The sequence below is a fragment of the Ictidomys tridecemlineatus genome, unplaced genomic scaffold, assembly GCF_052094955.1.
Source record: "Ictidomys tridecemlineatus isolate mIctTri1 unplaced genomic scaffold, mIctTri1.hap1 Scaffold_69, whole genome shotgun sequence".
In the NCBI taxonomy this organism is placed as follows: domain Eukaryota; kingdom Metazoa; phylum Chordata; class Mammalia; order Rodentia; family Sciuridae; genus Ictidomys; species Ictidomys tridecemlineatus.
The window spans coordinates 459,822-473,774 of NW_027524892.1; the positions used below are offsets into that span (position 1 = coordinate 459,822).

Consider the following 13,953-nt stretch of genomic DNA (forward strand, 5'->3'; position numbering starts at 1 on the left):
CTGCTTTGGGGCTAGTAATGAATAAGCATGAAAACTCATGTCCTTGAGCATGCTAGGCAAGAGCTCTACCATTGAGCCACACCAGAGACCTTACATTTAAATTTGGATTATTTTCTCACTGTTAGTTATTAGAGTACCCCACTTTTATCTCTTTTTTTTCCCATTTTTCGTGGTATGAGGTGGGGCTTCCTCTGATGCTCAGACTGGTCTCAAATTTGTGGGCTGCAGTGACTCTCCTGCTCCTGATTTCTGAGCAGGGGGGATTACAGGTGCATGCCACCACACTTGGCTGTACAATCTCATATTGATAAGACATTTTACATGGGATAGGAATCCCAGAATAAAAAAGAGCAATTTAAGATGACTGGGCATAGTGATGTCTGCCTATCATCCCAGTAGCTCAGGAGGCTTAGGGAGAAGGATCATAAGTTAGAGACCAGCCTGGGCAGTTTTAGCAAGACCCTATCTCAAAGTAAAAAGGGCTGGGAATGTAGCTCAGTGGTATAATGCTCCTGGCTTCAATACCTAGTACTTCCAAAAGCAAATTAAAGAATAAAAACATTATGGCTGGGGATGTGGCTCACTGTTACAGTGCTTGCCCAGCAGGCATGAAGCCTGGGTTAGAGCATTAGTACTACATAAAAATAAATAAAATAAAGGTATTGTGTCCATCTACAACTAATATTTTTATTAAAAATAAACATGAAAGCTTGGCTTTGTGGCACATGCCTGTATTTCCAGCTACTTTGCAGACTGATACAAAAAGATAACTTGAGTCCATGAGTTTGAGATAAGCCTGGGGAAAATGGTGAGACCGTAAATCCCGAATAATAATAGTAATAATCATCATCATCATAATAACTTGTGTAGCCAAGCACGTTGGTTGGTTCACCCTTGTAATCCCAGAGGCTCCAGGTAGTGGTAGGATGATCACAGGTTTGATGCAGGTGTTGGCGTCTTAACAAGACTCTTGTCCCAAATTTGCAAAAGGGTAGAGGGACTGGGGATGAAGCTCAGTGTTAAAACACCCCTGGATGCAGTCACCAGTCCAGCAGATGGGGGAGGAAAAAAGCCAATTTGACTCCATAACATTAAGAACTTGGGACTACAGGTAACTTGTGGTAATGTTTAACCTGTCTCAAAAAATAAAAAGGCTGAAGGTATGGCTGAGTGGTTGAGTGCCCCTTACCAGCTTGATGCCCTGGGTTTAATCCCAAATACCAAACAGCAAAAAAAAAAAAAAAAAAAATTAAAAATCCTTTATGTGTATATCCCAAATCACAAATGAATATCGTACTTTTTCACATACATACATTTTGACTCAGAAATGGAATGTTTAGCATGTGTGTCCTTGGGGAACCAGAGAACAGCACATATTATGGGTTTTGTCCCATTATTTAGCTAGCAAAATGTGTTCAAAATCAACTCAAATATCATTAGTAGTAAATTGGTTAAAAATATGGCATGACCATGTAATGTACTACAAGATTATTTGAAATGAATTTAGGGGAAAAATTTTGTAATGTTTTCCTGGGTTCAGTAGGGCATGATTGTAATCCCAGCAGCTTGTGAGACTGATTTAGGAGGTTTTCAAGTTCAAAGCCAGACTCAGCAACTAAGCGAGGAACTAAGCAATTTACTGAGACCCTGTCTCAAAAAATAAAAAGGCTGAAGGTATGGCTGAGTGGTGGAGTGCCCCTGAATTCAATCCCTGGTACTCCTCCTCCTCCCCACCAAAAAAGATCTGAAACAGTAATCACTGTATAAAGTGGGTTCTTGGTTTCAAATCCCTACATTTGTATTCCCTGAATTGCTGAGGTTGGAATGGACATGCCGTCCTGGGTTCTCTGTCAAAGCCTAGGGAAGAACCAGTAATAAGAAAGGATCCTTCTTTCTGTCTGCTGTCTCCTGACTTTTGCTCATGGCTCAAGCCTTTTCAATTAGGAGCTACTCTGGTAGGTGATGAACAAGGGGAAATACAGGTTTGACAGTTCTGTCCCTCTCCCCAAACAAACCCAGCACTCCATTCCCATTCCTCTGTTTGGACCTTTCCTGTTGATTTGCAAAATAAGTATGGAAAAGTAGAGTTTTAGAAAAGGAGACCATTTAGAATTTAGTCAAATCTAAAATTATGTGTATGGGTTTGTTTTATGTATGTTGATATTTATGTCTGAAAATTGATGGTATTAGAGCAATTCAAACCACAACTCATGTCTGAATTTCCCTTTGTTAGGGCATGCCAGAGCAGGGGGCTCAGTTGCCACAAACCTTCAGGGTCCTCAAAGGAAAGCCAACGGAGCATCCTCTAGCTGTGCGGGGTGTCAACAAGTATTATAACGCCAGCACCTTGAAGAAGAAAAATCTCAGATTTCCTCCTACTGGTGAGACCTCAGACAGTGGTAAAAGACTGAATCCCATGGAAACTTGTGAAGCACTGATAGATAAAAAGATCATTTCTGGAAAAATAAAAGGTAAACTGTATTGTTCCTACTTTCTCCTACATAGATACTGCTTTTTGTCAACTCTCGGGAAGGCTCTTGAACATATCTGGAGATTGAGGATTTCATTGATCTCATAATTTTGTTACAAATGGAATTGGATCTGTTACATTTTCCTCCATATTTCTTATACATTATAATTCAACATGATAGTGGGATTCACAATTGTTCCATGTTGTTACATTTACTTGGGGTTTTCTTTTCCTCCTCATGGGTTTAAATGCTTTTTGGTTGAGAAAGAAAAATTGTGGATTTCTAGACATGTTTATGGTTTATGCTAGAGATATTTTTTTTGTCATTGGCCTAAAAGGAATTCTTGTTTATAAATGCATAGACCTTGAAATAAAATCATTTTCTATTCAAAAATTACATTCAAATACATAAAAATAAATACCTCACCTCAAAGAAGTACTTATTCCTCAGAAATAGAATCTAAGTGGGTAAGAGTTGAAGTATACTGGATTTTTAAAAACAGTTTGTGTAAGGCAGCATCGGAATGAAGTCCAATGGTGCAGTTGGTTGACTGATCCCTGGTATGTCTTTGGAGATTTATTTAGACTCTCCTTCTCCACGCTGGTTCTCCTGCTTTCACTTCTTTGCACTATACATTAAAAGATGCAAAATCATTTCTCCAATTTCTCTCTGGGTAGATTTTGCCCATAACAACCCCAAGATTCATAATTTTTATTTAATATGTTTTCCATCTCTAAAGTCATATATATAGTTTTAAAAAATAATCTAAGTATGCAAAAATCATATGTGGTTGGATTAATTATGTTTAATGTGTTTACATCATCACAGAGATAAAGGCTATGTTTAAAAAAGAAGTAGACTTCTTTTTAAGTAATACTGATCTTGACTTTTTCTATAAAAAACTTACCTGGTATCCTTAGGAAAACATCTTACTTTTACCTAGAACTTCTGTGTCAACTAGTAAGTTGCATTTTACAAAGAAACAAACCATGTCAAATATAATTCTTTTCCCAGTTGCCATGTTTGGTGGCTTTATATCCCCTTGCTCCTTCGTACTCAAGAATATTTATCATATCATGTTTACTGCTTAAGAAAGTATCTTAAACAAGGAATGTTTTATTTTAATACAACTTGGGTGGGTATGGTTTTCATTACACTTTGGTGGGGGCAGGGTACCGGGGATTGAACCCAGGGGCACTCAACCCCTGAACCACATCCCCAGCTCTATTTTGGATCTTATGTAGGGGCAGGGTTGCATTGAGTTTCTAAGCACCTAGCTAAATTGCTGAGGCTGGCTTGGAACACAAGATCCTCCTGTCTCTGCCTCTTGAGCCCCTTGGATTATAGGCATGGAATTACCAGGCCAGGACTCATTACATTTTAATAACTTGATTGAAGTATAATTTACATTCCATGAAATCCAGTTATTTGAATGATCAACTCAGGTTTTTCAAAATGTGTTTTTAAGGTTTCATTAAGATTAAAGAGTTAGTAGCTGAGTCTTATATAAATTTTATTTTTAAGTTACTATTGCTATCATTTCTAGATAAGTAATTCTGCTTAAAATGAAATTGGTTTTAACACATTTCACATGCTCCTCTTTTATATTATTTTTGTTTTTGTCATAGAAATGGTTTCTGTGGTAAATTGTTAACATTCCTTTCCCTTTCATTTTCAGAGAAGGATTGCTTCCCTTTTGGAACACCTGCAGTAAGTTGATGATGTATTTCTTATAGTTCTTGCTCTGATTAAGGTTACCACAAGAAATCTGTTTTTTATTTTTTTAAATTTCTAAAATAAAAGGTAGGGCTGGGGTTGTGGCTCAGTGGTAGTGTGCTTGCCTGGCATGCATGAGGCACTGGGTTCGATTCTCAGCACCACATACAAATAAATAAAATAAAGGTTCATCAACAACTTTAAAAAAATGTTTAAAAAAATAAAATGAAGTAAAGAAATATTTAATGTTTCTAAATAGCACTCAAGAATATTTATCATATATGCTTATTTACTTTTCCATATTTCAGAAAATCATCTTTATTTTTTAATTGAATATATTGTAACCAGTGAGGTTTAGTCATTTAAAAATTAGCTATGGAAAAAATAACTTCTTAAAGTTTGTTTAATAAAAGGAGACCTGGTCACATGTTAATCTTTGTCTTTTCCTGGCTTGTCTTCCTTTGCTCCTGAACACAGCTGAACACCAAGGTGCCAGATACATTAGCAATAATAATGGAGGAAAATGATGGTGATGGAGAGGTGTGGCCTTTCACTGCCCCAGGACATGGCCACACAAGACCAGTGAGTGACTAAATACCTAGTGTGCACATCTGTGTTCGAAAAACAGCTGTTTGCATTTGACTTTCAGAGATAATTTCAAAAAGCTTCAAGTTTAAAATATTATACTCTGAGAAGATTAATTTAAGATTAAATTTTTTGCCTAAAGAATAATCATCAAAAACCACTTTTTTGAAAAATAAAAATCAATGGCTTCTTTAAAAGTTAGAATACTTAACTCACTGCTTTTTTCTTTCCATGTTTTGTCCCGTTTTCCAGAGAGATCATCTGTTGCTCTGTTTTTTCTGTGTTTCATATTGTGGGTAACTCTTCTACCTAAAACGTAGATCTTTCGTCTTCCCCAGATTATGTAATTTATTTCTCATTTTGACATTTCTCTCAAAGCCTTGATTGCATTTTAAAGACAGTTGAGAGTTAAATTCCTCACCTGATGAGGGAGAATTTCAGTAATAATGAGCTCAGATGGAGCCAGGTAGAGAAGTAGTAAGGGGGCTGGACTGTGATGTGGTGGCTCTGAGGACTGCCATTGGATTCCCATCTCATGACAGAAGGCTGTGTTTTCTATATTCCTTACAACTGGCTCTTTGAAGTGAAAGGGAGGGTAGGCAATATGTTTGTATAAAATGTTTTGAGACTGGATTAATGATAGATTATTGTAGTGGAAACTACCACAGTGAAACATAAAGATACAATTGAAAACAACTTTTAAATGCAATAGCATCAGTGAGCTGTGAGACAGTTTCAAGGGTTTTCATGATGTGTAATGAAGTTCTGATAGAAAAAAACAACCCAAAAGTCTATCTCCCAAAAGCTATTAACAGCTTCGTCAAATAAAGTAAAGTTAAAAGCACCTCTACCAACCTGAATAAGTAAATGTCTTGTCTCTTATAAAAGTATCTTTAAAAGATAAAACCATTTAACTAAAAATAATAACAGTGAAGCAAGGAGATATGCTTGTAAAATGACAATTAGAGCTTCCAGGCCAAGAACAACAACCCTAAGATTATTTTCCTGTGTGACATGGGGTGTCACATGATGGTGGAATGTGATCATTCAAAGATGCAAACATTCAAAAATAAGAGGGAGCCTTACCTAATCACTAAGCACCTTAAGGCCTTGGTTTAATCCCAACCACCAAACAACAAAAAAGAAAAAAGAAAAAAAATGTGTTTAAAAATCCCTTCATGTGGGGGCTGGGGATGTGGCTCAAGCGGTAGCGTGCTCGCCTGGCATGCGTGAGGCCCGGGTTCGATCCTCAGCACCACATACCAACAAAGATGTTCTGTCCGCCGAGAACTAAAAAATAAATATTAAAAATTTTCTCTCTCTCTCTCTCTCTCTCTCTCTCTCTCTCTCTCTCTCTCCTCTCTCTCTCTCCTCTCTCACTCTCACTTTAAAAAAAAATCCCTTCATGTATCTATTGCAAATCATAAATGAATATGTTACTTTCACCTACATTCCTTTTGACCTAGAAATGTAATTTTTAGCATGTGTGTCCTAGGGAAACCATGGAACTGCATAGACTATGGTTTGTGTCCCATTATTTTGATAGCAAAATGTAGCAAAAAGTCAACTCAAATATCATTAGTAGTAAATTAATTAAAAATATGGCATGACCATTTAATGTACTACTAGATTATTTCAAATGAATTTAAGGGAAACAAAAAAAGATGTAATGTATTGCTGGGTTCAGTGGAGCATGACTGTAATCACAGAAGCTAGTGAGGCTGATTCAGGAGGTTTGCAAGTTCAAAGCCAGACTCAGCAACTAAGCCAGGAACTAAGCAATTTAGTGGGACCCTTTCTCAAAAAATAAAAAGGCTGAGGGTATGGCTGAGTGGTTGAGTGCCCCTGAATTCAATCCCTGGTACTCCTCCTCCTCCCACCTAAAAAGATCTGAAACACTAAAAACTGTATAAAGTGGGTTCTTGGTTTCAAATCCCTACATTTGTATTCCCTGAATTGCTGGAGTTGGAATGGGCCTGCCTCCCTGTGTTCTCTATCTGTGTAAAGCTAGAGCAGAACCAGACATAACCAAGCATCCTTCTTCCTGTTTGCTGTCCCCTGACTTATACTCTTGGCTTAAGGCTTTTCAATTAGGAGCTACTCTGGTGGGTGATGAACAAGGGGAAATACAGGTTTGACAGTTCTGTCCCTCTCCCCAAACAAACCCAGCACTCCATTCCCATTCCTCTGTTTGGACCTTTCCTGTTGATTTGTAAAATAAATATGGAAAAGTAGAGTTTTAGAAAAGGAGACCATTTAGAATTTAGTCAAATCTAAAATTATGTGTATGGGTTTGTTTTATGTATGTTGATATTTATGTCTGAAAATTGATGGTATTAGAGCAATTCAAACCACAACTCATGTCTGAATTTCTCTTTGTTAGAGCATGCCAGAGCAGGGGGCTCAGTTGCCACAAACCTTCAGGGTCCTCAAAGGAAAGCCAACGGAGCATCTTCTAGCTGTGCGGGGTGTCAACAAGTATTATAACGCCAGCACCTTGAAGAAGAAAAATCTCAGATTTCCTCCTACTGGTGAGACCTCAGACAGTGGTAAAAGACTGAATCCCATGGAAACTTGTGAAGCACTGATAGATAAAAAGATCATTTCTGGAAAAATAAAAGGTAAACTGTATTGTTCCTACTTTCTCCTACATAGATACTGCTTTTTGTCAACTCTCGGGAAGGCTCTTGAACATCATCTAGAGATTGAGGATTTCATTGATCTCATAATTTTGTTACAAATGGAATTGGATCTGTTACATTTTCCTCCATATTTCTTATACATTATAATTCAACATGATAGTGGGATTCACAATTGTTCCATGTTGTTACATTTACTTGGGGTTTTCTTTTCCTCCTCATGGGTTTAAATGATTTTTAGTTGAGAAGGAAAAATTGTGGATTTCTAGACATGTTTATGGTTTATGCTAGAGATATTTTTTTTGTCATTGGCCTAGAAGGAATTCTTGTTTACAAATGCATAGATCTTGAAATAAAATCATTTTCTATTAAAAAATTACATTCAAATACATAAAATAAATACCTTACCTCAAAGAAGTACTTATTCCTCAGAAATAGAATCTAAGTGGGTAAGAGTTGAAGTGTACTGGATTTTTAAAAACAGTTTGTGTAAGGCCGCATCAGAATGAAGTCTACGTGGTGCAGTTGGTTGACTGATCCCTGGAATATCTTTGGAGATTTAGTTAGACTCTCCTTCTCCACGCTGGTTCTCCTGCTTTCACTTCTTTGCACTATACATTAAAAGATGCAAAATCATTTCTCCAATTTCTCTCTGGGTAGATTTTGCCCATAACAACCCCAAGATTCATAATTTTTATTTAATATGTTTTCCGTCTCTAAAGTCATATATATATATATATAGTTTTAAAAAATAATCTTAAGTATGCAAAAATCAAATGTGGTTGGATTAATTGTATTTAATATGTTTACATCATCACAGAGATAAAGGCTATGTTTAAAAAAGAAGTAGACTTCTTTTCAAGTAATACTGATCTTGACTTTTTCTATAAAAAACTTACCTGGTATCCTTAGGAAAACATCTTACTTTTACCTAGAACTTCTGTGTCAACTAGTAAGTTGCATTTTACAAAGAAACAAACCATGTCAAATATAATTCTTTTCCCAGTTGCCATGTTTGGTGGCTTTATATCCCCTTGCTCCTTCGTACTCAAGAATATTTATCATATCACGTTTACTGCTTAAGAAAGTATCTTAAACAAGGAATGTTTTATTTTAATACAACTTGGGTGGGTATGGTTTTCATTACACTTTGGTGGGGGCAGGGTACCGGGGATTGAACCCAGGGGCACTCAATCCCTGAACCACATCCCCAGCTCTATTTTGTGTCTTATGTAGGGGCAGGGTTGCATTGAGTTTCTAAGCACCTAGCTAAATTGCTGAGGCTGGCTTGGAACACAAGATCCTCCTGTCTCTGCCTCTTGAGCCCCTTGGATTATAGGCATGGAATTACCAGGCCAGGACTCCATTACATTTTAATAACTTGATTGAAGTATAATTTACATTCCATGAAATCCAGTCATTTGAATGATCAATTCAGGTTTTTCAAAATGTGTTTTTAAGGTTTCATTAAGATTAAAGAGTTAGTAGCTGAGTCTTATATAAATTTTATTTTTAAGTTACTATTACTATCATATTTCTAGAGAAGTAATTCTGCTTAAAATGAAATCGGTTTTAACACATTTCACTTGCTCTTCTTTTATATTATTTTTCTTTTTGTCATAGAAAAGTTTTCTGTGGTAAATTGTTAACATTCCTTTCCCTTTCATTTTCAGAGAAGGATTGCTTCCCTTCTGGAACACCTGCAGTAAGTTGATGATGTATTTCTTATAGTTCTTGCTTCAATTAAGGTTACCAAAAGAAACCTGTTTTTCATTTTTTTTTTAATTTCTAAAATAAGAGGTTGGACTGGGATTGTGGCTTAGTCGTAGTGTGCTTGCCTCGCATGCATGAGGCACTGGGTTCGACTCTCAGCACCACATACAAATAAATAAAATAAAGGTTCATTAACAACTTTAAAAAAATATTTAAAAAAATAAAGTGAAGTAAAGAAATATTTAATGTTTCTAAATAGCACTCAAGAATATTTATCATATATGCTTATTTACTTTTCCATATTTCAGAAAATCATCTTTATTTTTTAATTGAATATATTGTAACCAGTGAGGTTTAGTCATTTAAAAATTAGCTATGGAAAAATAACTTCTTAAAGTTTGTTTAATAAAAGGAGACCTGGTCACATGTTAATCTTTGTCTTTTCCTGGCTTGTCTTCCTTTGCTCCTGAACACAGCTGAACACCAAGGTGCCGGAAACATTAGCAATAGTAATGGAGGAAGATGATGGTGATGGAGAGGTGCAGCCTTTCACTGTCCCATGACATGGCCATACAAGACAAGTGAGTGACTAATGACCCTGGTGTGCACATCTGTGCATGTGTGTTGAAAAAACTGCTGTTTGCATTTGACTTTCAGAGATAATTTCAAAAAGCTTCAAGTTTAAAATATTTTACTCTGAGAAGATTAATTTAAGATTAAATTAAAGTTTTTACCTAAAGAGTACTCATCAAAAACCACTTTTTTGAAAAATAAAAATCGATGGCTTCTTTAAAAGTTAGAATACTTAACTCACTGCTTTTTTCTTTCCATGTTTTGTCCTCTTTTCCAGAGAGGTCATCTATTGCTCTGTTTTTTCTCTGTTTCATAATGTGGGTAACTCTTCTACCTAAAACGTAGATCTTTCCTCTTCCCCAGATTATGTACTCTATTTCTCATTTTGACATTTCTCTCAAAGCCTTGATGGCATTCGAAAGACAGTTGAGAGTGAAATTTCTCCCCAGCTGAGGAGAATTTCAACCGTAATGAGCTCAGGTGGAGCCAGGGAGAGAAGTAGTAAGGGGGCTGGACTGTGATGTGGTGGCTCTGAGGACCGCCATTTGATTCCCATCTCATGACAGAAGGCTGTGTTTTCTATATTCCTTACAACTGGCTTTTTGAAGTGAAAGGGAGGGGTAGGCATTATATTTGTTAAAATATTTTGAGACTTGATTAATGATAGATTATTTTTGTGGAAACTACCACAGTGAAACATAAAGATAGAAATGAAAACTTTTAAATGCAATAGCATCAGTAAGCTGTGAGACAATTTCAAGGGTTTTCATCATGTGTATTGAATTTCTGATAGAAAAAACTAACCCAGAAATGTATGTCCCAATAGCTAAATAATAGCTTCCTCAAATAAAGTAAAGTCAAAAGTACTTCTACCTACCTGAACAAATAAATGTCTGTCTGTTATAAAAGTATCTTTAAAAGATAAAACAATTTAAATAAAAATAGTAACAGTGGAGGCAGGAGGTATGCATAAGTAAAATGACAATAAGAGCATCCGGGCCAAGAACAACCACCCTAAGATTCTTGTTCTGTGTGACATGGTGTGTCATGTGATAGTCGAGTGTGATCATTGAAAGATGCAAACATTCAATAATAAGATGGAGTCTTAGCTAATCACTAAGGAAAGAAAGAATAAAAAAGTGAAAAATGAGAGATGGAGCAACAGGAATGCTCCTGCATTGCTAATGGGAGGCTCCACTCCAGAAGAGGGTTTTTTCAGTTTCCCACAAAATGAAACATGACCTTACCACATAACCCAGCAATGTGTTTCTAGGTATTTACCCCCATGCATTGAGATGTGTCCACACATAAACCTGTGCAAAATTTTTATAGCATCTTTATTCATATTTGCTAAATCTGGAACGAGATGTGTTTCAAAAAGTGAATGTGAGGACTGTGTGCAGTTCAGTGGTAGAGCACATGGCTAGCCTGCTGAGGCCCTGGATTCCATCCCCAGCACCACAATATAAACAAAAGAAATGTATGTGCTACATCCATACAGTAGAATAGTATTCATGGATTAAAAACTGAGATATCATAACACCAAAAGGCATGAAAGAATTTTATCTTATCTCTTTATTTATAACAGGGAAATAACTTGGATAATTGACTACATGCCTATGGTGTGGGCATATTATTCTCTGAAAGATCTTTAAGAGCATAGTGCTTAGTGTTGCCCTTCCATCTAAAGGGGCTAGATGCTCTCCAATTCCAAGTGTAGCGTGTGGGCTAGAAGTGTTCAATCCATGGTAGGGTACTTGCCTAGCATGTAATTTAGGACATCTCAAGTATGAGGAGTTTTAAAAAATCATTGATTGCAGGGATTCAGGGGTGTGAAGAGGATGAGTAGTAGGTTTTTAGGGCAGTGAATTTATTTAGTATGATGTTATAATGGTAGATACACAGAACAATATTCATTTTTCAAATCCCATAGAATTATATAACCCAATAGAAAGAGTGAACTCTAATGTTAAGTGTTAGCTTTGGATTAATAGACGTAAGTTCGTATTTGTTCATTTGTGGTAGAGTGCTTGCCCGACATATACGAGTCCCCATGGTTCAAGCCCCAGCACCTCCAAAAATCAACAAAAGTGTATTAATATATAGATATGTATCCACAATAGGTATCATTGTAGTAAGTATATTGCACTGTAATGCAAGATATCAATAAGAAAATGAGGGGCCAACATGGGAACATTTCAGGATCCACATTTTAAGACCCAGTATGCATTTGGAAAAAGCATTTGCAAGGCTATCTAGTTGTCTTTTCAGTTTTGGAGAAGGTCAGCGGGATCCCTTAAGTGTTCTTCCTGTGTCAGAGGCAACTTAGCGAGGGTCCCTATTGTCTGCTCACTTTTAAACCTAAAATTTATACTAAAAATCCATTAATTAGAAATAATTTCACTTCTAGAAACTTAAAGGTAATAATCAAAAATTAAAGAATACAAAGATTTTATAAAGGGGATTGGTTAAATTATGAAAACACCCATATTAAGGCACTATTCAATTTAGCCATTAGAATCATTTTATGGTCAGTTCTTAGGAATGATGTAACTGGCATATAGCTTTTGAAGGAAGAGAGTGTCAGTATATCCAAATCATTTTGAACTGTGACTTTTAAAAAGCTTGTGAAGTTTTAACAGGATAGTCCATATTGATAGAAGGATTGTCATCATTTTTCTTAATACTTTTATGCATCTCAGGTTGATTTTGTTTTCTTTAAGCAAATGTATTGTATTTATACTTAACCCAGTAAAGATGAAGCTGCCAGGCCTTGGGGGCACACACCTGTAATCTCATCTTCTGGAGAGGCTCAGGCAGGAGGATCTCAAATTGGAGCCTGCCTGGGCCACTTAGAGATACCCTGTCTCCAAATAAAGTGAAAAGAGGACTGGTGTATAGCTCAGTGGGAGAGCACTTATTTGCCTAGCATATTCCTGGGTTCAGTTCCTGCACCACCTCCTACAAAGAAAGGGCAGTGGTGGGGGGAGTTGGTGAAGAAAGAATTGAGGGAGGAAAGGAGGGAAGTTGAAGAAGGAGGAGGAGGAAGAAGAGGAGGAGGAGGAGAAGGAAGAGGAGGAGGAGGAGGAGAAACAATAAAGGAAGGGGAAGGCGGGAGGATACAAAATTCAAGCAGGAAGAGAGAATGATAACCTCATTTTACTCACTGTAGTATTTATAGTGATTTTCTTTGTAGAATGCAGAGGGGCTAGAGATGTTGTTCAGTGGTAGAGTGCTTTGCCAGCATGCACAAGGCCCTGAGTTTGGTTCTAACACCACACACACACACACACATACACACACATACACACACATACACACACACACACACACACTCAAAATAGTTCCAGTAACTTGATAAATTATATTATAACTTGTTGAGCTACCTTATAAATGTCATAAATGCTATACTCAATGGTTGTACACCTGTGATCCCAGTGACTGGGGAGCCTAAAGAGGGAGGATCACAAGTTTAAGTCCAGCCTTAAGAAGTGGGGTAGATCCTATCTGAGAAATTTAAAAGAAGGTTTAGGGATGTAGTTCACTGGTAAAGCCACCATGGGTTCAATCAAATATCGTGTCCTTTTGATACTGACATGAGTGTATTAATGGTCTATTTAACTGTTGACTTTTAGAATTTAGAACAATTAAAAACAACTGTTTTCCAAACAGCTTATAAAAGTTATGGTTGTGACTAAGAGAGGTTTGGGGCAGGTATTAAAATATGGGTTGTTTAAGTCAACTGTATTCATAAGTAGTCTTCAGGCCTTAGTTGAAAGTACATAAAATGTTTTGCTTCTAAATTATGCACTTTTTATTTTCTCTTTGCAGTACCCACTCCCGAACATGGTGAAATGGCTCACAAGTTAATGCCTCACATCTTGGGAGCCAAGGAGGTTCTCCAGAAAAAAAACTATGAATGGCATCCTACTCTTTTAATTTTCTGGAAAGGAAAATGTTAAAAATTTTAATAATTAAAGGGTTCATTGTTTTAAAGGACTGGTACCATTAAATTTGCCATTTTAGCCCTGTTAAGTGGACAACTCAGAGGCATTAATTACACTCACAATATTGTACAACCTTCTGTTTCCAGCACACTTTTGTCCCTCCAAACAGAAGCTCTACCACCATGTAAGTAAGAACTCCCATTCCTCCTCCTCCACCCCTGGCTGCCACCATTCTTTTTTCTTTTCTTTTATTTGTTCTAATTAGTTATACATGGCAGTAGAAGGCACTTTCACACATCATACACAAAT

The 13,953-nt window shown here is 36.7% G+C and overlaps 1 protein-coding gene across 12 annotated transcripts in view; it reads left to right on the plus strand.

Moving 5' to 3' along the window:
- Positions 1–13,953, plus strand: part of LOC144374416 (palmitoyltransferase ZDHHC19-like) — an 89,653-nt gene that overhangs the window by 45,441 nt on the left and 30,259 nt on the right. For 7 of the 12 annotated variants that reach the window (XM_078037251.1, XM_078037250.1, XM_078037252.1 and 4 more), the window contains 7 exons: positions 2,234–2,471; positions 4,150–4,181; positions 4,665–4,769; positions 7,156–7,393; positions 9,085–9,116; positions 9,601–9,705; positions 13,529–13,693. In XM_078037251.1, coding sequence (XP_077893377.1) covers positions 2,234–2,471; positions 4,150–4,181; positions 4,665–4,769; positions 7,156–7,393; positions 9,085–9,116; positions 9,601–9,687 — 732 coding nt within the window. In that variant the 3' untranslated portion in view covers positions 9,688–9,705; positions 13,529–13,693. Of the gene's footprint in view, positions 1–2,233; positions 2,472–4,149; positions 4,182–4,664; positions 4,770–7,155; positions 7,394–9,084; positions 9,117–9,600; positions 9,706–13,528; positions 13,694–13,790; positions 13,829–13,953 lie in introns of those variants that run through there. The other 5 variants (XR_013433820.1, XM_078037254.1, XR_013433821.1 and 2 more) reach the window with 5 other exon arrangements.